This window comes from Diadema setosum, chromosome 16 (assembly GCF_964275005.1).
Source record: "Diadema setosum chromosome 16, eeDiaSeto1, whole genome shotgun sequence".
Classification (NCBI taxonomy): Eukaryota; Metazoa; Echinodermata; class Echinoidea; order Diadematoida; family Diadematidae; genus Diadema; species Diadema setosum.
The window spans coordinates 35,443,091-35,467,568 of record NC_092700.1 but is presented as its reverse complement, the minus strand read 5'-3'; the positions used below and the strand labels follow the sequence as shown (position 1 = coordinate 35,467,568).

The window sequence follows — 24,478 nt, the reverse complement described above, 5'->3', positions numbered from 1 at the left end:
ACTGAGGTTTACAGAGCCTTTATCAAGTCACTGATGGGTTCCATGGGGTGGGGGAGGGGAATAAACTGGACTTTATTGATAGGGAGATACCATCTGAGACATGTCCCATAGTAGTATGGCTGTAAAGACTTAAGGCCAAAAAAAAAAAAAAATGGTTTGTTTGCCCTTCGCGACCGACCAAAAATCACAGAAATTTCGGGTCGGGTTTTTTTATTTATCTATTTTTTTGCTCTTTCAAGTTTATTTTTTTTCCACAAATTTCATCTTCTGCAAATTTGTGATTAGTTTTAAACCCAAAATTATCCATTTTAAGCTAAAGAAAGAATGAAAAAAAAGTCTAAAAATGTTTTTTCATCTCATCGAACCGTTGTAATCGTGTTCGGGCTGCGTGCGGCCACAGGCTACGTTTTATAGCATGCATTACATGCTAGCTGCTACCTTTTTGGCTCACGTGCATAGGTAGTGCGCAAGCTAGCTAGCTACCGTACCGGCCGCGGCACAGCACAGCACGACTGCCAAGATGGCTACTTTTGCAGCATCCGTTACCAGCTGTCATGGCACCAAAACTGTTTGGAGTTCAGTTGCCAGCATCTCACTGGAAGGTACTTTTTTGGAGTTGTTTGCAAAATCTAACAAAGATGAACGTTATACGTGTTTGTCAGTGAGTGTTTCTGCCTCGCCTACTTGGCTCTGGCAAGACGTAAATTTGAATGAATCCCTTGGAGTTTTGAGTGCATTAAACTTGCGCCACATCCTGTACAAAGTTGAACTAGAACTTGAAGTATTGCCAGAAGGACGAGTGTATTACGAGATGCCCTGCCAAAGTTACAAAATCATATGGGTAAAAAAGGTATTTAAAAAAAAACGACCTAACGACCCTCTTGGGTTTTGACAATTAAGGGCAAACAATCAATTTTTTATTTTTTTTTTGCCTAATGACAGGAGCACAATTCGCCTAGGGTCAGATTTCTTGAGGCGTGCTCAACCACATATCCGAGGTTTGGAGAAGGGAAACATGTAAACACTGTATATCTAAACAGAAGAAAATTACATCTTGTCTGAAAAAAGGGAGGTAAATCATATACAGTGGACTCCCATTATAACGAAGTCCTCGGGACCGGCAGTTTTCTTTCGTTATAACGAAATTTCGTTATAACCGAATGAATAAACAATAAAAATACATAGAGTTGATAATGTTGCTGCCCTAAATTTTATTTCGTTGTAACCGGAATTTCGTTATAACCGTGTTCGTTATAACGGGAGTGCACTGTATGAAAGTCTGTTTGGATTACAAGTTGATCCACTCTTCTATTTATGAATTCTCTTTTTCTTGAAAAGGAGTTATTTTGCTTGTCAGTTTAATTGGCTTGCCACATTTTCCTTTCAGTAAGTGTGGGAGGTGAGAGAAACAACACAAATTGATCACTTGTCAAATGTACGACACGTTTCATGCGTCTATCACCTCAATGCAGCAATAGATATTCCCCTCATCTTGGCTCAGATATTATGACCCTAACAGAGTCATATAAATCCTGGTGGAAGGAAATTCTGACAACGGTTCAGCAGATTCTCCTGTTCCATACCAGGAAGCCCTTTGGCCGTGCTACACCTTATCATCACAAAGTCGATGAAAGCTGGTAAGCCTTGCTTACTTCACTGCTTGCGAGGACTACCACTACCCCTTTTCTTGCCCTTGGATCTCCCTGAACTCTCCCTTTTCTTCTCGACAGCTTCCTCCTCCTCCTCCTCCTCTTCCTCTGCGTCATCATCTTCTTCTTCGTCTTCATCCTGGTCACCGCTTTTCACCTTCTCGAAGAAATAGTCGAAGGCAAAGTTTGTCTCCTTGGGGCTCGAGGGCTTGAATTTCTCACTCTGCTGTAGGGCATCAATCTAGAAGGAACGAAAGTTATCAAGCAATCAATTCACAAGATATGTGAACACAGGTTGACCTACAATGCAGGGTGCTACATAAGTGCTTGCCTGATCACCCGGGCCAGTGAGAATCAAAGTTCCGAAAGTGTTTTGGAATGATGAGAAAAAATGCTTGCCTGAATTGGACAAGAAAAAGTTTTGAGGATACCTTCTTTTCACTCCCCCACCCCTTCAAACTCACAAAGTCAACCATACAGAAGCCTGAAGATAAAGACTGTTAAGTGATGCAAAGCACATTACAACTTGTTTTTTCGCAACTTTAATTTTATTTCAGCAAATTTCAAACACTTACGTGAAGAAGTGCCAATGTAATGCAACACCAACGCTTGATCAAACTAAGTTTGTTACTGAAATGTGTTTCAGTGTATGAAACAACATGTGCTGTTTATTCAAATGATTGTGTTTAATGAAACACTTGACTTACAAGCAATTTTCTATATCATTTTCTTATATTTTTGGACTTTCTTTTGGGCAAGTAAAATCTATGTTTGGGCAAGTGGTAACATAAAGATAGTTATGTAGCACCTTGAAATGTATTCATCAATAAATCAATCAATTCATGAAACAATCAATCAAAGCAAAACATTTACAAAGACTGTAGACTATCAAGTCAAAGAGTCCTTAAAGGACAAGTTCACCTTCATTAACATAAGGATTGAGAGAATGTAGCAATATTTGTAGAACACATCATTGAAAGTTTGAGGAAAATCGGACAATCCGTTCAAAAGTTATGAATTTTTGAAGTTTTTGTGCAGTCACCACTGGATGAGAAGACTACTGCAGTGTATGATGTCACATGCGTACAACAATATAAGGAAAATATAAAGAGAATTTCAAAAAATTTCATCTTTTGAAAAAAGTACACATTCCCTTGACTCGTTACTGACATATGTTATGGGTAATATTATTCCCATTGCCTTTAGAAAGAGGCAAGTCAAGCGCTCTTTTATTATGCGAAAAAAGTGAAAACATGTTGAATTTTCTTTATATTTTCTGTATACTATTATACTAATATGACATCACGAGCCTTAGTAGTCTCCTCATCCAGCGGTTCCAACACAAAAATTTTAAAAATTCATAACTTTTGCATCGATTGTCCAATTTTCCTAAAACTTTCACTGATGTGTTCTACTAATATTACTGCATTTTCTCAATCCTTATGTTTACGAAGGTGAACTTGTGCTTTAAGTTCACAGCCAGGTGTTTACGAAAGTGGCAATGATTGAGCAGGAATTCAACGGACATAAAGAGCTAACGCTTTGTCTGGTCATTTCATAAATACATGTTTATTCAGATAACCATGCAAAAATTCATTCTGGCCTACTTTTTGTGTGTGTGTGTTTTGAGCCTGGCGGTCACATACACATTGAACACGTTTGATGACCAATGATGATGTAACTGGAAAGGTTTTCATTGAAGCTGCAATGTCTACTGCCATACTCTCTGTTGAAGGAGCCATGCTGTTAACATACCTGGGCAAGGAACTGCTGCTCATTGCCGCATTCAAGATCCAGTCCCGTTACTCTGTTGAACATTTCGTGAGGCTTGAGAACACCATGGACTCCCATCTTTGTGAAGAACTGTTGGCAGAAAATGTGAAAATTACAAAAATCAATGCAACAGCCCAGTGCCAAAGCAAAAATCCTGACAAGCAGAAGAAGTTCACACTTAAATCTTACATGCTACAACACTTCAGGCAAGCCTTCAAAGGTAAACCTTTGAGCTCAAGAAAATGTTTCTGATATATTGCCCTCTTTAACTCTTGATGTGTTTCAAGTATTACAGGGTTGTCACCCACTGCAGATCACAAACCATATGAACACACAGTGAAATGTAGGTTAGAGAGTTGGAAAAAAACTACCTGTACACGTTCTATGCATGATAAATCAAATTTCAGAAAAAAAAACCCCACCTAGTTTCCAAAACAGATTTTCTCATCCTACGTACATAAATGTACTAAAATATTTTGAGAAACATACTACACGTACCTAGTATTTGGAAGGTCTGATGACATCATGACATAGCAATCATTGTGACCTCCCATTTACCTTGATTCATAAGAAAAATGGAATTCTATTTCACATTTTGCTAGATCTACATATATGGTTGCCAGTATCTTATGTAAAGCTCACATCTCCCTCTCCCACACTGGGAACAACAATCTAAACAAACAAACAAACAAACAATCAAAATAAGAAAGAAAAAACAAAATACACAAATATGCAGTCACATGGAAAAAAAGCAAGGATAATAGGAACCAGAAAGAAGCATGAATGCTAGTCGAGTCTGGCCACTTGTAATTTGGGCAGTTACAAAGCATTTTTCTTCTTATTTATTAACATTATTATTATTTTCTTAAAATTTTACTAAGCAATGATCTTAGGAGAGAGCTGAAAAACTCACATTGCTGACATTAGTGCAATCCCTGAGAAGAAACTCGAGGCCGTGGGGGTGAGTTGGTTCCACCGACTGGCTGACATCTATGAGCCAGATGTGACCCTCGTGCCACAACATGTTGTACTCGCTGAGATCGGCATGAATCAGGTTGCACTCCTGGTACAGTTTCTCCACCATCTGAAAAAAAAAGAAGAAGAAAAAAAGCACAGCTATCAAAACTGACAATGTACAGACAATTGGCTCTACTGTTTGAGCTTTGCAAATTTCAGTGAACATGGCTGGTTGACAATTATGCAGATGACAGCATTCATTTTTGTACATAGATCTAGTATCACTGCTTACTCCATGAAGCATGAAATTCATTATCACTCCCACACCATAAATATGTCACATTTTGTGTTTGTGCAGTTTTGTTCATCATATCTGTTAGTCACAGAGTCAACTCCTATACCAGCTGGAGACTGGAAAAACACTCTGAAATATTGAAAATGTTTGATTCTCTCATGACTCCCCAATGACCAGGCTTAGTCTGCTGGAGATGTCACAAAGACATCGTAGAGATGTCTCAGCGACCACTCCACGACCACTCCATGCACGACTAGCAAGACACAAGTTGCCCAGTTTGCAGGCACAAACCTTTGTTGGTCATAAAGGAGTCTGTGCTAAGACTACTATATGCACCACTGTGACTGTTCCATAATGCGTAGGCCCTTTACTGTAGCTTCTCCCAACAGAGAGAAGCTGCCAGTGCCAGTGATGCATGTAGTAGTCTTGGTGCAGACTTGTCTATATGACCAAAAAGGGTTTTGTGCCTGCAAACTACAAGATGCCACCAAGTTACAACCTAGTCTTCAAGCCCATAAAATGCTGAGATTAGATAGGCTTTTGATGAATTACCCCCAAGAGAGACATATCCATATGTAAGAAACAGGGCATCAAGTTTGAACTTAAGGTGTGCAAAACAATGGCATTTGATAGGATAGTGTATCTTTATACAATGAGAAGCAAACAAAGCATGGCATGAGGCACCATGGTAATCGTCACTAACCCTCAAGCACTCTTCGTAGACACACTGAGCCTCGCTGGTGGAGAATCGGACGTGTTTGAGTTTTGGGGCAGCCTTCTGCTCCTTGCCGATGAATGACATGACGAGGATGTGTTTCCTGAGAAGGACGACTTCTGGGCAACGAATTCCGGACTCGCGTATTCTGATGGGATTACAAAGGAAATGGAACAAGATCAAGACATGTGCCTAAAAACTTTTTAAAACATACAACTACATACAGTCCGACCTCTCCTATCCAGACATGTCAGGACTGGCGCTCATCTGGATAAGGGACTTGGCCATGTACAAGAGACTCAATGTTAAATACACATAGCTGCCAACCCAATGATAGTTACATGTAACCTATTGCAGGTAGCATAAACTGAAACTCTTTTTTTTTCTTTATCTTTTTTTGATATCAGTCCAAAATTTTGGGGTAGTAAATGTCTGAAAGCATGTTATTTAGATGAAAATTTGATGTGAATGTATGATAATTATGTTGGGAATAATATGTAATTCATGTGAGTTTGTGTAAGAATTTTGTTTGAGTTTGAAATTCCCCTTTCCCCTGTAATTATCAGATTGGAAAAAAAAAAAAAAAAAATCACGCCGAGATCACATCTGGATGATAAAGGGAGGCCGGACAGGAGAGGTCAGAAAGTACAAACAAAGCGCAGCAAGTTCCTAACCTTGACGGAATTATTATGCAAGTAATATGGACAATCTTACATTAGGAAGTAACTCTTTTTTAATGAGCATGAACACTTGGGGAAAAGACGGGGATTAAGAAAGCTACTACAAATGACCATTTATGTGCTCTTTTCTGAACACTGTTACGACGTGAACAAGGCGGGGGGACTCCTTGCGATATGTCGCCATCACAAAAGCTATAGATCTCCTTTTTTGTGCTTGCATAAACACAAAAGACAACTTCTCTGCAACACACCTACATAACATTATAATACGCACACACACAGGGCTGGAAACGCATTTTTAGTCAATACTCAGAAAGCCAAACTTACTGTTTTCCTAACTTTTTACAGTTCCTTCTGATTCATATCTTGCATCGAATCTGATTTTATTATTTCAAATCTCTGGGATGCACTGATGGTTTGCATAAAAAATAAATCTTTGAATCCACATTCATGTGATCAGAGAGCGCCCTCACCTGGTGAGATTGTGCATCTCCTTCTCTGCCCACATGTGGATGAAGCGCCGCGGGTTCTTCTTCTTGAAGCGGGCCCTGAAGCGGTAGTCGTTCCTGATGTACTGGTCGCGAGTCTTGAACTCGTTCAGGGTTGTCTTGAAAACTTTGAGGGCGCACTCCGCTGGAATAATCTGGTCGTCCATCCTGGAGGGAGAGTCAGGATTGTCTTTTCTTACTACACTTGCATGCACAGGTGGTGAACATACTCGAAAGTGTAGCAAGATTCTTTACAAGTTGGTGGTTACAATCACGGGGGGGGCATTTCATGAAGCATTATGTCCGACAAACTTGCTGGACAAATTTGGTGTCAGCCAATCAGATGCAAGGATTTCAGTAGCTTTTTAGTATTTGTCAGACAAAAATATCGCTTCATGAAATGCCCCCCAGATCACCCGATCCTAAAACTATTAGTCTTTGATTAATTGAATACATTCTACTTCCCCAAACTTCCATTTCACAGAGTAGTATAATATGTACAATATATGCAAACTTTGAATCATCTACCCCACAAATCTAAGGACATAGAGGGAACTTTGCTCTTGCCAGGTATGGATGCAGTCTGATAACTGAATACATAAATTATCATGCCTCATACTTTACCCCTAGACTTTGAAGTCAAAATGCAACTTCAAATTAAGCCCGCAGCATACTATACGACTCACAACTATACGACTGACAGACTTTGGATCTGAAATAAATCAAAATAGCCTCGAAATAAACACACTTCTTTATTTCAGATCCAGAGTCTGTCAGTCATACAGTTGTGAGTCAAATAGTGTGCGTGGGACTTTTAATAGAGAACTGCCTTGCCATGGTTTATCCTTTGATGGTGTAAGAGTTACATCACTAACTTTTTCTCAAATTAGGGCATAAATCAATGACCTGTTTTGTTTGGACCTCTGACTCAAAGGGTGCGTTCGAACGCTCTAAAGCGAACCAAAGCGAAGTGAACCATAGAACCGTACCGAACTGTGCCAGATTTGAAGCGTTCGAGCGCTCTGTCGAGAAAGCGAACCTCACGAGTTATTTTTAGAAAGGTCATGCATTTTTGTAGCAAGAATGTCATCCACCTGGCGCTTGAACTACTTACAGCTGTCCCGAACATAGAGAATGATGTCTTTGCATTGTGACGTATGCGCATGATACGCGCATGCTTTGCAGTGAACTTTTGGTACGCTTTTAGTACCCTTTTGGTATGCTTTTGGAGAACATCGGGAAGTGGTTCACTTTTGGCTCGGTACAGTATGGTACGGTACACTCTGGGAGTGTCCGAGCGCTCCTCTGGCGCGGGTACTGTACGGTACAGTTCGCTTAAGGAGAGCGCTCGAACGCACCCAAAGTTGTGACAGACAAAGAAGTGACAAACAAGACGTGGTGAATTGTGTCTGGCATCACTTTGTGACTTCAATTTCCATTTATAGACCGATTCGGGTTCGTTGAGGGCAGCAGACAAGTTGCGGTTACAGGGCGCAGCCATTAGCACTAGCTGCGGTGTCCCCGCCTACCCCACCCCCCGGGCAAACGTGTTTATTGCGCACTTGTAGCAGGAGTACGCGCACTTGTTACAAAGGTTTGCGCATTAAACAAACGTTCGCGCACTCAGTACGAGACGACTTTTGGCTAAAACAACCATGCATCAGTGTTTCATTCGGTGCGCATGCATCATTAAATTGCTAATGTAGGGGGGGGGGGGGGTAGACGTGAACACCGCAGTAATGGCGCTGCCCATGCTGATAATACACAAATTGCCTCATAGAATCGGTCTATAGAGCAACCAAGGACAAATGAATCGTTGCCAGGTAATTCTCAGATTGGTAAAACTGCATGCTTAGAAGTGAGTCATAGAAATTCTTTAAAAAAAAAAGGACATCATGAAACAACAATGCAGTTGCTGGGATTCGAAGAGCAAATAAAAAAAACCACAAAACTAATTGATCTATTCAACAGACACACTACACTAATTACACTGCACTCTTACACTTTACTGACTACACTACACTACACTCAATACACTATAGTAAAAGTGGATATATTTATGTGAGTAATTTTTCAATTTCTGCCAATTTAGATGCATTTTGTGTGTTTCAAATTTTGCGGAATTGAGATATTAAACAGGGGTTCAAACAAGCAAATATTTTGCTTTAATTTTTACGCTAGTTTCTGGTCACATGAAATATGCAAAAATGTCCACTTTTACAGTACATACACTACACTAATTACACTACGTGACACCACACTACACTACACTCACTGTCCTCCGTAGGCGTGAATGACGACTGCCTCCTTGCCTGTGCTGATGCTTCCCGTGATTGAATCCAGAAGGCCATTGTTGACCAGCTTGTACAGCATGATTCTAGTCCTCGAGTCCACTGCCATCTCCTACAGTCAGCCAAGAAAGGAACGGATGTACAAGGTCAGGGGTCATAGAATTACACAGAAGGATCTTCTCAGAGAAAGCATTAGCAACAGAAGTTTCCCTCAAACAAATATCAAATTCGTACGGCATACAGATTGGATTTTAAATGTAACGACACCTAGACTTGACCAACATGCTGCTTTTTTCTGTAATTTTTTAATCCGGTATCATAAATATTATACAAACGTAATCTTTATAAATTTCCACATGCTTCTATTCATTTTCTTTACACAAAATCAATATTACCTGAAAATCAAAACAAAATCAATTGCACTGTCTTCTCTTCTTGTATCTTTTACTGTATCTGAAGAAGTCAAATTATCAAATGCCATTGACAATGAAATGATTTGCCTCTCTCAACATAGCCTCAAGTCTTCTCTAAGGTGTCAGTCATGGTGTGTATTCCTACTTGGCCTATCATTTGGATGAGACTCTGAAAGAGACTGACAAGTTCATTAGGGGAACTGCCACATCAGAATTAAATATCCCCACAACTTCCAAATTTGGACAGCCATTTCATGGTGGGCTGTGACAGAACAGAATGACCAGTTTATTAAGGGAACTGCCACATCAAAAATATTCCCACAACTTCCAAACTGGCAGAACTTCCACATTAGGCTGTGACAGAACATAAGGCAAATGCACAAACGGACAAGTCAAAATTGCACACTTACAGCCGTGGAGTGTTCCTTCTTTTCGTGCAACCTCTGCGCCTTATTCTCCTCCTTCTGCGAGTGGATTTTGAGTACATTGTAGACACTGTTTGACAACTTCATGTCCATGCCGATGCTGTTGCCACTTGGGAAAGCTGGGGGGAACTGAAGATGGAGAAATCCAGAGGTGGAGTTTGCGATTTAGAAAGAAATGATACATTTTTACTCACATATTGCTGCAGGGGCGACAAGACCTCGTATCTGAAATTTTGGTGAAAACGACTTTTTTGGATTAATGGTCAGATAATCAGTTAAGTGATGTCCTGTCCAAATCCTAACTGTCTTACTCCAAAAATGAAACCACCATGTGAAAATGAAGCCGACATGTTAAAGGAAAGGCTCTCCCATTTGATGTAGTGCTTTGGCTGCCATTTTTTTTTTGCTATCCTGAACATTTGGTATTTTGTAGATACACGTACGAGGTCTTGTTGCCCCAGTGACAACATACTGTCTGGCATTACCTGAGTACTACAAGAGACATACAGGAAGCGCGATTAGATGTTACTTTGGAATGCAGTGTCCTTAAAGTTGAGTGTGAGATACATGCATCAACTCTCAAATGGCCAGAGAAATATGAACAACCTCTTGCCTTCATGCCTGCTACTGGCATATTTGCATCTCTAAACTGTGGAAGTCAAGAGAATAAGCCAGTTCATAGTTCTACTTTGCACATGAGCAGAAAAAGGTCATTTGTGCCAACAGGCATGATTGTTTTTAAAATCAATGGAGATAAGTTTCTGTAATGCAATGTTAATTTATGATATCCTTATAAATGGTGCTTGCCAGTACATCCACCTACACTGTGGCAATAGCAGGCCTGGTATTTTGGCAAAATTAACAGAAAAAGTTTGTCAATGCACACAATGCAAAGCAAAGAAATGGATGCTTCCCCAAGTTGACAGATCATTCTGGTCACCTCGTCTATGCAAGTTCATTCTTTGTTTGAAAATGAATTCCATAAATTGTTACATTGGGCAAGCTTATGCATTGTGTTACCTTTAAAACAATTGAAGTGCCTAACCAACGAAGAAGAAAAAAAAAAAGGTCACTTGTACCAATGGGCATGTGAGCTAATTATGAACTGGCTTTATTGAGAATTCAGAGAAAAAGTTTTCCAGTCTGTCACAACAGCTCTCCCTTGTGATGTGTGAGAGATTGGATGGGGTATATTACCTGGTCCATGACTCGACTGGCATTCTTGCGGCCACAGACTTGAGCGTCATGCTTTGTGACGATGTTCTTCTTTTTGCCCTGATCAGATGTCTTCCCGACACTGAAGTCTGCATTTCCTGTGTTGTGTGATATCAAAATCTTACGAAAACAATCTGACATTTTATAAATGGAAAGAGCGAGCAAGCCAAGTGCTGGCAACTCGGAACTGAACTACATTTGAAGAAAGGACTACGGATAAAACATGCAACATGATATACATCTGTAAACTGAAGTTGGCTTGATATGAGGAACGTCCATAAAATATACATTTATAAACCATCTATTTTTGCATGTTGTTAAGTTCAAGGCCCAACAGTGATTCCTGAAATTCACGAAAATTAAACCCTCATGAAAATAACAGCTTATACAGAATCTTTGGCACACCAGCTATCTTCAGTGAACTGTTGTTCTACATGTACTTGACAACCAACTGTACTTTTAATGACTCACACACAGTGTACTCCATTATGACGAAGTTCTTGGGACCAGCACTTTTCTTTTGTTATATTGTAAAAAGAAATTTTGTATAATGCATAATCAAGTTAACACAGATATGTATAGATGACAATTTTGGAACCTGAAATTTTACTTTGTTGTAAGAGAATTTTATTATTACTATGTTCACTATAAAGGAAGTGCACTGTATTCTTATTTTGTCTATAGATGGGGTTCGTCCTCCAAAGGTCAATGGTCTATTGTGGATCCCTTCCACACTATCACTTTTATCCTAAGTCACATGTTTAAAATTTCTAAGTTAGTTGATGGTTTTATTCTATACATAATGCTACTATGAAATTTTACATCGATTTCTAGGCTGCTGCTTTTTTAAGGGGAAAGTGGAAAATAAACTTGAAACTTGATTTTGTAATCCATTGGATTTATCGAAAGCATTTTGCATTTTGTGACAGTCATTGGTTCTTACCTCCATCTCCTTGGATCCAGTCTTCCTGGAAGTCTTCTTCGTCATCATCGACGTCGTCATCGTAGGCAGGGTGGACGGAGCGGTAGTTGGAGAATGATATTCCCACTATGAATTGGGAATTATATCATTCCAAGGAAAAATAAAAAACAGAAGGGTAAAGGTGTGCAGGGTGATGTTTTATCGTCCCAATGAGCAACATCAACAATGCATCTACCAATCTTCTGAATTAGTATTATATGTAGTTGATTTTGGAAGAAGGAAAGCAAACATACAAAGCTACATGGACACAATGAAAAAAAAAAAGTATACAAGACTCCAACTTTGCAAGCTCTCATGTGCAGAGACTCCAACCCCAAGCACCTTCTGATCTGGAGATTCTCCCGTCCGAAACCCCTAGCAAACGGGAGACTCTAAGTTGATGTGTGGGAGGCGCGGAGTTCCTTGGGTTCTAGGTGTTCTCTGGTGCTATCTAAGGCTTATTCTTTCAACATACAATAGAAATAAGTGAGAAATCCTTTCCACCGGGAGACACAGAGCCAGGGCGGGAGAAATCAAATCTCAAACGGGAGAACGGGAGATTTTGCAAAAATGGGCTTTCGGCGGGAGATCTCCCGTCGAAAACGGGAGAGTTGGAGTCTCTGCATGTGGCTTATGCACTTTGTTTACCCTCCAAAACATCAATACTACAAACCATAAAAATGTGAAGCTTCTGGGCCTCATTTCATGGTAAGTTGCTACGATAGCAAACCTTCCTGCAATGCTAAGTGTCATGGTCATGACAAGAATCCAACTTCCTGACTGGCTGCTGCAGCAAGAAGTTGATATTAGAGCCAGAATTGCTATCCTAATATAATTTATAAAATGAAACCCTAATGTAATGTAATCAGCTACAAATGGTCCTCTGGACATTTCATGTGATCATGGCGACATTATCAAGTTGCATAGAAAAGTAATGGCTACAAAGAAGGCGACTACAATGTACAGTGTACTTGTTCTTTCCTATTCGCACACCAGATAAAATTGATGTCAATGTTTGAGGGAGGAGTGATCGGTTTTCAAACACACTGGAGGAATACATTTTGATATACAGGGAAACCCCATTATAACGAGCTCGGATATAGCGAGATACCCCTTATAACGAGGAGATTCTACTGGTCCCATTTTCATGTGCACATATTAAAATAGTAGAAACGTGCATACGTTTATAACAAGGAACCGGTTATAACGAGGAAAAAATGGTGGTCCCACCAACCTCGTTATAACGGAGTTTCCCTGTATTGTGATTACTGGTAGATGACTGTTGGCTTTTTAAAAACAGATGCCAATCTCTGTGAAATGAGTTGCATTGCTCACCTTTGCTGCTTCCATTGCATTTCTGCTCCTCCCTTGCAAGTTCTGCGTCATACTCCCTGTCGAACTGTAGCTGGAGCATCTGAGCGAGGAGGAGATCACTGCTGGTTTCGGGGCCCATTTCATCTGCAAGGTCTGCTGGAATTTCCAGCAGGGGGCTGCAAACCAAGCCACAAAGCAAACGTTTAATGCATTACCACAACCTAAAGCACTAAGTGATGATGTTTATAAAATTTCCTCTAATACATGTGCACAGTTTAACCGGTTGAGGACGAGACCTGCATATACTCAGGCAGGTGTCTATGGGAAAAGCGTGTTGTAGCAAAATCAGTCCGTCCTTAACGGGTTAACAGTATACAGAAAGCTTCTCTTTCATACCCAATACAGAATATAGACTATTAACCCATTGAAGACTCGCTCATTTTGCTAGATGTATATAACACACATTTCCCATAGACACATGCTCAAGCAGGGTTCGAAATTGGCGATGGTCCGCTGGCCATTGGCCACCCAAAATCACGTCGGACTAGCTAAAAATGGAAAAATTCTGAAGTTACTAGTCCGTCTGGCTAGCCAAAATATTGCTTCAGTGTCAAAATTGATTCTAAGTAGTCCGCCTGGCTAGTTAAAAAAAATGTTAAGTGCGACCCCTGCCAAGTATACTCGGGACTAGTCTCCATTTAGGTTATCCTACATGTACGAATTACAAATTTAATCACTCACACAAACACAGACATACAGACAGACACAAACACAGAAACACAGACAGACAGACAAACACACAGACACACACACATACATCTGAGGGCACATCTTACCGGTGCTGGAGAGCCAAGTTATCATTTTGATGCTGTATACTGCCTTAATAAGGTACACCTAAAAGCGTACAAAACATGCATATTGCAGGTCCCGCCCCAACCCTGTTTTCCAGCAGTATTGGTCTCTTGGAATTTTACTGGCAACAATCAAACTTCCAAAATATGATGACACATGACACCTTCTACATGTACAATATGTTCCATACCCTCGTACTATCCTGAAGCAGAGGAGAATATTCACAAACATGACAGATCAGGGCATTTCATTGAGCTTTTGAAGAGAAATTTTATACAGCCATGGGTATAAAAGTCATTAATATATCCCACAAAAAGATTTAACTGTCTAGGCAAAAGCCATATTTGCTTTCTTACTGTGATATTGTTTCACAGTACATTGTTTTCTCTGAATATGTTTTCCTTTGAAGGCTCCCAATAATCATCAGGACCTATTTTAAGGCAGTCAACTTGACATCGGCAAGCAGAGACATTTCACAAATATAGTCACAATATTTCTCTGCAGCACACTGACATTATGCCTCATCCTCAAAGAGATATCAGTCCCATGAACCTAGACAGATGCAGACAAAGCTGAGATGGCTGCACTGTATATTTACCCTCTGAAACACTTTTGACATGTATGATAATCGTGTGGCCTCCTTTGAGCAAGAAAAAACAACAACAAATAAATCCTCCTAAATATCAACCTTAGAAAGAGAGAGTGCGAGAAAAAGCTATGTTACCTGGCACTGTCTGCTGTGGCATCTGCTGTGATTACTGCTTCCTCTTCCGTTTGGAGCTGTTTGGCGTATTCCTCGTCCATGACGCTAGACAGAGACGAGACGTTGGCTGAAATGCCCTTCCCCCATGGGTTGGCCGCTGGCCATGCTACCTTTCCACCAGTACTCATGATTGGCCTTCTTCTTATATTCACGGCAGCTTGGAATAATCGTCAATAAATATATCAAAGTTGGAGACTAGTACAAGGCTTTCTCCAGAACCTGTGTGTGTCTTCAAAAATCTGTCCACGATAGTGCTGTTGGTGTTCTGGTTACATAAATTGTACCACTTTGTAGTCGACTTGCTTGATGAGGTAGAGTTGTGCCTGGCAACAGGGATCCTGGGACAAAACACAAATAAAAAGACATATTAAAATTGTACATATGACATCATGTGACTACAGTATTCAAATATTGCCTGGAAATAATTGCCTGACTGAAATGATGAGATGCCATCTAGACCAAGAGAAATAAGTGGGCTCTCCAAATGTTATGATGTCCATCGCATCTTTGTCTGTTCTGTGTTCATGCCACTCTCATGTTGGCTTCTTGTACGTTAACACACTTGTATAAACAGCCCAGTCACTAGTGTATAAATACTAGCGACGCCTCCGCATGGCATCTGGTCGGCCAGGCTACTTGTTTGTAGACTATGTTTTGTCGCTTGTCTACAGCTGCACAATGCCATCTATCAAGAATATTATACACGTAGGTACGTAGGCCTATATATTAATATATACTCTACACAGTCTCTAGTTCCAACTGAACCTGTGGCTGAGATTGAGAAGTTTCAGTCTCTCCTATCGTACACTTTCGACTCCACGGCCAGGGCAGAGGAACTGCCCAAACCATGATAACACACCCCACCCACCCACTTTGCGTGAACTGCAAAGACTGTCAAGAGCTTTGGATTGGAAGAGACCCGAAGTTAACAGTAGGACCTAGCTAGAAACTCTAAAATATTTAATGTAAGCCCTACTAGTTAGTAGTAGTTTACTGCGGTGTGCACAACATGTCAACAGGTCCACTGCTGTAAATCGTACGTATGGCAGTACACTGGTACAGTATGTTGTCACGTATCCACACATACAATACATTAGTCATTACAAGTGACAACATACAAAAACAGCCAGTGCAGCCGCAGTGTACCAGTGTACAGTCGTAGTATATCAACCTACCGTTCGCGTTCTAGTACAGTAGGTCCTACAACGTGTATGCCCAGCTGTGCTGTGAGGCCGCGTACGATATTTAATCACACAAACCTTACCAAACTCCTAGTTTGGCGTCTCTTTCTTCCTTAAACGTATCGACGGGGGTGTACAGTATATGTAGTATTCAAAATATTCTGTACTTACATTTACTTGATTGTGAAATAGGGGTGATTTGGAAGAGGTAATTGCCCAGAATAGCAGCCCAACGGATTGCACAATGCCGGGTAATGCAGAGTGGTAAGGTATCAACACACGGCTTGATAATGCGTGCATAGCGCATATTAAATGAGAGCTGAGAAGCGTCGGCACGGAGAGATCGAGAATGGGAGTCCAGTCTTCTTCTTCTACGCCCCCCCCCCCCCCCCTCTACTCTGAAGGTTCACTGGATGTCGAAGATGAGTTCGTGTAAAAACTTGGAAACTATTTTTTTCTTTCTTTTTATCATTGTTATCATTTTTTTTTTATAGAAACAATGATTGTGTTAGTTGTTGAACAAGAAAAAAGATGGAGGACAGAATGTCACTTATCAGCACATGCACCGTATTATTTAGCAGGGAGATGGCTCGATCTTTCCGCTTAACGCTGGTATCAGATTTAATTAACGTGATGTGTTCATTCGCAGCGAGATAGTTCACCAACCAAGGAGGTTCAGGAGAATGGAGCTAGTCACAACTGTCCTATTTCCTTTGAACCCATATTCGATGCTGCAACTCGAATATTTTATCATGATGTGCCAAACTGGATCTGCCGCGCAGATAATCAGAAGACAAATGATTCACTTTTCATTGAATAATCACCAGCCACTTTCTAAGCAGGGAATTCTGTTCTAAGGAAGATATTTGTGATGATATAGGTCCTAATTACTTTTCGTCATCCCTACTTATAATGAAAGGTGACACAGAATGCTCAATACACGGGTATGCGCGAATGTATAGGCCCAGTTGCGCAACAAAAAGAAAAGAAAGAAAAGAAACGATGACATATTTTATGAAAATTACTCTTGGGCACTCCCGGGTACTAATCTGATGACAGTATCAGTTTTATGTGTCGGAATCATGTGGAAAGTGATAAAACCGGCTTTTTCATGCAGGAGGCTAGTTTTCGACACTTACTTCTTGACGGGATTTACTTTTGTTTGTGAGTAAGTGAGACTTCATTTCATTTATAAAATAATAGCCAACATTATGTTGACATTCAAAATAAATCTTCAGATTGCTCAGCAAGACGGCGGCTTCGACACCGATCGTCAAGGCACAAATTAATGCACTTGTGGAATTCTTTTGTGCAGCCATAGAAAACTGACAGTTGTTCAAATGATTACAGCCAGTTGGAATTCCCTCTCTTAAACCTTTTGGTTCAACAGAGAACCTTACTTTCATGTCTACTTAATTCTTCTGTTTGTTTTTTTTTTAATGTATAGCCCTTATCATGAGCACGTTTGAACAATAATCCAAAGCAAAAAAAAAAAAGAAAAAAAGACAAACATTTTGACTGATAAAGGCACAGTGAGAGAAAGAGGGAGGGAGAGAGGAAGAGAAATAATTACATTGTATAATTTTAAAGCATTGGGAAGGTTTAATATATTCCAGCAGCTAGTGATATTGTTTACTTTAGTAACAGAGCCCAGAAGGGCTCTGGTTCCTAAGATGTTATTGAGCCCTCTACGTTGGGGCAAGAGCCGACAAACTCGTTTGAACCCGCCAAACACTGACCAGTTGTCCTCCACTAAACCATCAAAATGGCAAGTTGAGTTGACTCCAATTTTACAGTCACTGAGCACTGCTGTACTATACTATTGCTTAGTCCGGTGCTAAGTTTGACTGAAAAAGTGTCGTAAAACCAAACCAAACCACTACCACCTCCATCACCGCCACTATAGTAACAACAACAACAACAACGGCTCGCTCCCCCTCTTGAAAGCACCCCCGGTCTCCCGGCTGCCAAAATTTCTGAATCCTCTTTCACGGGCTTTCGCAGGCCTTTTCTGCTTTGGAGAATCCCCTTTCCCCCTCCCCGGAACATTGCTCAATACGCCCCGATCTCTAGACAGATATCCCACCTCATCACAGGCAAAATGCCAACATTTTTGATAGGAGACATTTTGTGTGTGGGCATTCAAATTAGGATCTCCGAAAAGAAACCAAAATTATTAAAAACCTAGTCCTCACATTAAATTTGAAGATAATTTTCAAAATATTTCAATATATCTTGCAACCTGCTTTCTAAATCTCTCAGGAATCCGAAGAGAATGAGAAAAATAATCACTTTAGCCTTTCTTTCTTTTTAGTAAAAAACTCAGTTAAATTGTTTTAACATTTCTCGACCGGATTTCGTCACGTGGAATTTTTCTTTAAAGTCTTCGAAGCATTCTTAAACTCCATTACCCTTTAAAAAAAGAAGAAGAAAAAAGTAGCATCCCCAAGAACATAATACGAGTCAAAATAAGGTGGTCTAATTTTCTCCACTTTTCCCAACAATGCTTTGATGTTATCGTTATCATAAAATGTTCAGGAATGCTCAGGAAACTTCATTTCACAATAATTTGATAAAATTTTGTGTAAAACATACACAATGTAATAGGAATGGGTAATGTGTACAACGATAAATAAATGAACGAATATAATATGCCTATCAAGGGAAGGCGGTCGCATTAAGCAGCGTTTTGATTGAAAGATAATGGAACCGATGTATTAAAAGTTGGAATTTATACAAAATGAGCACTTATGGTGGAATTAAAAAAGAATAGATTTGGTTCGATTTGCTGATTTAAATCACTAGTACCAGCACATTAGATTGGTACTGTTGGCAGTGAGATGGGTTGTTTTGAAATCGGCCGATCAAGTGGATATTCTCATAAACCTGTGAGCTCATGCAGATATAGGGTATGAATAAAATCTATAACAATGTATGAAGTAAAGAATTGGTATAATCAAGGAGGTAGTGATAGCTCCTTCGTATAATAAACACACTTTATAGAAGAAAAATGTAGGTCTGTATACAATGCTGGAAGATTAAAATACGAAATAATATCGTCAGTGCCAGATGTCCCTCATTATTCCGAAGAGGCTGATTCTAAAAACAAACAACAAACAAACAAATAAACAAATCAACAAAAAAAACCAAACAAACAAACAGACAAATAAACAAACAAAACTTTTCCCACGATTCTATTACCCAACAGTCCGAAGATAAACGTCTTATGTTAACTGTTATACATTCATACTGTACGTTACGTATGTATTGTGATTTATGGTTCATTCTTCATCGCACCTTGAGAGGGCGCTATCTATGCTTGATCAGAGCGGGTTGATGGTCCGATGGATGATATCTCTTTACCATAACTAGTCTTCATCACTATACATGACAAAGGTCTAGGGGATATATTCTTTCTCACACTTTCCTGGATTTAGTAGCGATCTAGTCCAATTAATCTTCTGGAATTGTCTTTCCGCTTTATCCTATTTTGTGCACCTTCCTATAATTCCCGTTGTGTAATCGGAGGTCTGTCCATTGGTTTACCAACATAATGTATGTGCGCGCAGCAGAAAGTGTGGTCACGTATATCGTAGAGCAGAAACAAGCCACAAACGGCAGGCGCAAGGACCTAAGTCACTCCAAATGAAAGTGAAAAAACAAACAAACAAACAAACAAACAAACAAACGTATTTTTACTCCAAATAATTATTGACTGCGATTGTATTCTACATCATGAGCAGGTGAGTGAAGGTTGCCACTGTTTTTTTTTTTTTTTTTTTTTTTTTTTAACAAGGAGAGTAGTACATGTCAGATGCTTCGGATATCAAAACATTCTGTGTGTATCTAGATCGAACTATCTTGAAAAAAAAAAAAGATTAAAAAAGACTACGGTTTCATAGTACTGCTGTTGGAGTATCAGAGGAAAGAAACACCGGGTGCAACCGTATTCCTTTACCACGATCAAAATAATTATGCATCAGACTTACACATTTCTATATTAACAAAATATTTTTACTGATGTAAAAGCGCAGATCTCCATAAATTGATACCACTACATATTATTTGCTTGATGGTTTAATTCAATGAAAATAACAGCATAATTGACAAGAGCCTGTCATTCATTTTACAGCTACAAGGCTCGAACCCATAGTCGGCTTGTTTCAAGCTTTTTATCAGTTTTTGCCTATATAGCCATAAATTCCACGATTATTTTGAATTTAATTCCCACTTTGCAATGGAAAGCAGTGTTATCAACTATGTCTTCATTTATTTATTTATTTTATTTATCAAATTATTTCCAGCAATAGGGTGAATAGCCTTTTCAGCACAGCTGCTTTTCAAAGGGGTCCACTTGACATACATATAAAATTCATATAAAAAACAACAACAGCGATAAACACACATTAAAACTTGTACAACATGGGTATGAAATTATTGTAAAAATAAAAAGATAAAAAAGTGACATACAGTCGACAAATTAAAACAATTCATCACTATTATTTCAGTCAGTATCAATAAAAAAAGTATGCACAAAAGAACTTACAGTCGATATATTAATACAATATAGTAAAATAATTGCAGTAATAGAAATAACCGGACAAAAAGACGATAGAAATATGCTCAGAGAACTCAACTTAACACAACTAAATGCCTAACCAAAGTACTAATTAAAGACAACAAAAATGTGTTTGAGTGTGTGTGTATATATTACGAGGAAAGGGATATCCAAAACCGGAGACTTGGAACCGGTGATCAAATAATAAATACTAGTAAAACAATACTTCATATAACAAAAGATATTGAGACTATGAATACAAATATATCAAATTACAACTTAAAAAGTCTGGATCTCATTTTTCATCAATGACAACGAATTGAATAAACCTGAACTTGCATATAAAAAGCTTCTTTTCGTAAAATTTGTTTTAGGTTTAGGTAATCAAATTTGATCCTGAGAATTACGGAGTTTATAATTGTGTTCTTTTAAATGTATTCTTGACGAAAGATGTGGTGCAAATCCGTACGTACAAACATTTATGCAACAAAATCACACTTACTCTTTCCCAACGAACATATTGAATAAATACCTGATTTGCTAAACAATATCGAGGTTCTTTCTAAATCATCTACCTTTAAAACAATGCGTAAAGCCCTTTTCTGTAAAACGAACAGCCTATTCAAAGTGGACTTTGCAGAATTACTCCATACTGGTGAGCAATAATCCAGATGAGATTGAATGATAGAAAAATACAACATTTTTGCAACTTTAAAATTCACACAAAACCGGATTTTCCTCAGTAGGAACAAACTTTTCTCAAAATTTTCCCTCTTATAATCCACTTTCAATCGTATACCATTTATTTGAAGGATAATCACACTGATAATACCAGAATCATGAAAATACTTCAACTTCTTCCTGGAACCCAAAATGATATATTCTGATTTATCAGCATTCAAAACCAGATTATTCGCCGTCAACCACATAGAAATCTCTTTCAAATCTTGATTTATGTTGTCATTTCAACAGGATTATTAGAAGAAAAATACATACATGTATCATCTGCATAGAGAGATAAATCACAATGTTTAACCGTGTGAGTAATATCGTTTATAAAAAGTAAAAATAATACCGGTCCCAGTATCGAGCCTTGTGGCACCCCAATACACAACAGGAGCAAGGTTAGACATGGCACCATTCACTTCTGTTCTTTGCATTCTTCCTTTTAAATAATTCGTAAACCACAACAGGCTTGTGCGGTCAAACCCATAATAATCTTAACTTTTCAACCATTATTGTGTGGTCGGCCATATTATCAAAGGCCTTTTTTCAAATCTAATGTTACAAGCCCAGAAACCAGGCCTTTATCCATGTTGGACAATAAATTTTCAGTAACATTTAACAAAGCTTTGGTAGTGGAGTGACCGCGTCGAAACCCCGACTGATTAGTAGACAAAATAGAGTATTCAGACAGGTATTTGGTGACTTGAGAATGAACAATCCTTTCAGTGACCTAGACAAAACCGGTAGAATGGAAATAGGATAAATGGATAAATGGATAGTTTGCTAAGTCTGTTTCCTTGCCGCCTTTGAATAAAGGAGCGACTTTCGCACATTTCCATTCACGCGGGATGACCCCGCTGAAAAGGGATAAATATACTATGTGAGTAAGTGGTAGAAGTGATTTAACGAATCAGGTATTCCATCCAAACCTGTAGCTTTATCTAAGGAAATATTATCAAATACATTACGAACATCACTTTCAGTCACTCTATATAGTAAAAGTTGAATCAAACTCCATCTTATTGTATAGGCCTACTGTCTAAAATGTTCATTTTCACTCGTTTTAGAGTGTCCTCAGGGATCACTCCAAAATCTTCGAGATCCCTGAGGTCACTCCAAAATGAGTGGAAATGAACATTTTCACTCAAAATTCACTCCAATTTCACACTAAATTCACTCTTTTTTGTATTCACTCCTTCAAGAGTAAATATTTTCACTCGATATTTTTAGAGAGAGTAGATAGTAGTGTGCTCTTTGTATCAAATAAAATGTTTTTGTTTAAATATATTGCTTTTGAAAAGAAGGCATTTCCCAACGTCTTCTTTGTTTAGCTCATTACATGTCTATGATTTTGTTGCTTGTGTGGGTTCGTAGTTATATCTAGCAATCAGCAAGTTGATATTTGGTATTTGAATGTTTAAATTTTCATCCACTCTAAAGACTAAATAAAGAGACGATTATTTATCACAAACATGCCTTGTAATACAAACATCCAAGAAAAGAATCTTTTGTGCTGTGATAAGTTCACACTGGTTTGAATACTCAGTATATGTCTTTATCTCCCAATGTGATCTAGGTGTGAACTTACTCACTGTGAACGCCGCTGTCGCTGTCTTATTCAAAGAGACAGTTATCATGATCATGGCATGAGTATGCGTCAAACCGTGGCAATTAAGCGTCAACCGTGACAAGCGTCAATCTTGCCACGGTTGCCTGAAGCCTCCTTTAGGCTACCCTGATTTTTTTTGTTGTTGAAAAGTACAACATAAAGGACAGCGAATATTAAGTTATTTCAATAGCAGAAACATTGAACCATACGCTTCGGATATCACTATACCCATTCAAACACTATAGTAATATGATTCTTTTGTCTTGATTACAGATTATTAATGAAGCGGGAATATTATCATTGCAGAACAACAAAAGAGAATTATTGTTATCGTTTGGAAATCATACCAAATATGTAACGGACTCTCGAGTTCAATTTTTTTTTTTTCGTTACTGAACAACATAAAATCATCAAGTAGAACAAATACAACATTATCTTTCTTATCTCTCCATAATGAAGAGTTCGTTGCGTCGAATTGGCAAATAAGAATTTATCGGTTCACGTCATATGATTTCACAAGGTGGCGGTAAATTGTATAAACAACGAACAAACGTTTATTTACTATACCATTATGTCACTTTGGTGGTATGACCTGGAACTCCCTGTCAATAAAATGCACAGAGCCTTAAAAACTACAGAAATATCTATATTCATGGACAGGTGCAATGAATAGATAAAGCTAAGCTTTATAAATTTTAACTGTATAACATGGAATAATGTGTAGTGAAGAAATACCAACAGTGCAGTTCAGTTCGATTCTATTTCTGCATTTTTTAAAGGAAATCATATATTGAAAAATGACAACACGTGTATCTGATAACAGAATAGAAAAAAAAAATTACATTCATAGGCCCGAATTCACGAAGGTGGTACAAATAAAACCATGGTTTAAACCATGGACAAAAACCATGAAGTGCCAAGTGTCCCATGGAATATTTCGTTACGAAATCAGTCATTTCGACGATGAAATGATTATTTTGTAACGAAATGACAACATTTTGTAACTAAATGAACATTTCCTCCACGAAATGATAATTTCGTTAACGAAAAGGTCATTTTGTCGACGAAATGATCCGATTTCGTAGCGAAATATTCCGTGCGACACTTGGCGCTCCATGATTTTTGTCTATGGTTTAAAACATGGTTTCATTTGTACCACCTTCGTGAATTCGGGCCATAGTGTCATAATCACAATCTTTAAAGTATAAACATAACGATGAGATAAAAGGATACACTAAGACTTGTTTCCGAGTAAGGACGAAGAAAAAACATGCAGGAGCCTGCCGTCTTTAAGCACGTGCTTATAGTGATAGCAGCCTCAGAATCTCAAAAAGGAAATAAGAAACATGATAATACATATATACAAAATGGGCAATTTCCCATTGAAATGCTTTGTGCTAATTTTGTGGCGTCCGCAAGGGGACGCCAGTGGGGAAAAAGAAAAGAAAAAGAAAAAGCAACGTGTGCAGAGTATTGAATGAAGTGCATTAAGTGCAGTGAAGTGTGCCTTTATCATTACTATAGATCGGGTATAGGGCAATTACCCCCTGGGCAATGACCCCGGACCCTTCACCTGGCCCTAATCCTGATCCTAATCCTGAACCTAATCCTGA

The 24,478-nt window shown here is 38.8% G+C and overlaps 1 protein-coding gene across 1 annotated transcript; it reads right to left on the bottom strand.

Moving 5' to 3' along the window:
- Positions 1–1,230: 1,230 nt before the first annotated feature.
- Positions 1,231–16,240, bottom strand: LOC140239883 (serine/threonine-protein kinase RIO3-like). The gene is made up of 12 exons (XM_072319699.1): positions 16,144–16,240; positions 14,753–15,129; positions 13,198–13,352; positions 11,845–11,949; positions 10,884–10,999; positions 9,672–9,815; positions 8,833–8,960; positions 6,543–6,725; positions 5,378–5,537; positions 4,336–4,506; positions 3,405–3,512; positions 1,231–1,890 (listed from the first exon to the last, which is right to left on the bottom strand). The coding sequence occupies exons 2-12, from the start codon at positions 14,917–14,919 to the stop codon at positions 1,654–1,656; spliced, it is 1,674 nt and encodes a 557-aa protein (XP_072175800.1). The 5' UTR covers positions 14,920–15,129; positions 16,144–16,240; the 3' UTR covers positions 1,231–1,653.
- Positions 16,241–24,478: the final 8,238 nt, after the last annotated feature.

Coding starts and splice junctions, on each gene's coding strand:
- LOC140239883 (XM_072319699.1), bottom strand. CDS start 14,919: ATGAGTACTGGTGGAAAGGTAGCATGGCCAGCGGCCAACCCATGGGGG. Junction 9,816..10,883: donor CCAGTCGAGTCATGGACCAG/GTAATATACCCC, acceptor CTCCATCTTCAG/TTCCCCCCAGCTTTCCCAAG. Junction 4,507..5,377: donor TCTACGAAGAGTGCTTGAGG/GTTAGTGACGAT, acceptor TTTTTTTTTCAG/ATGGTGGAGAAACTGTACCA.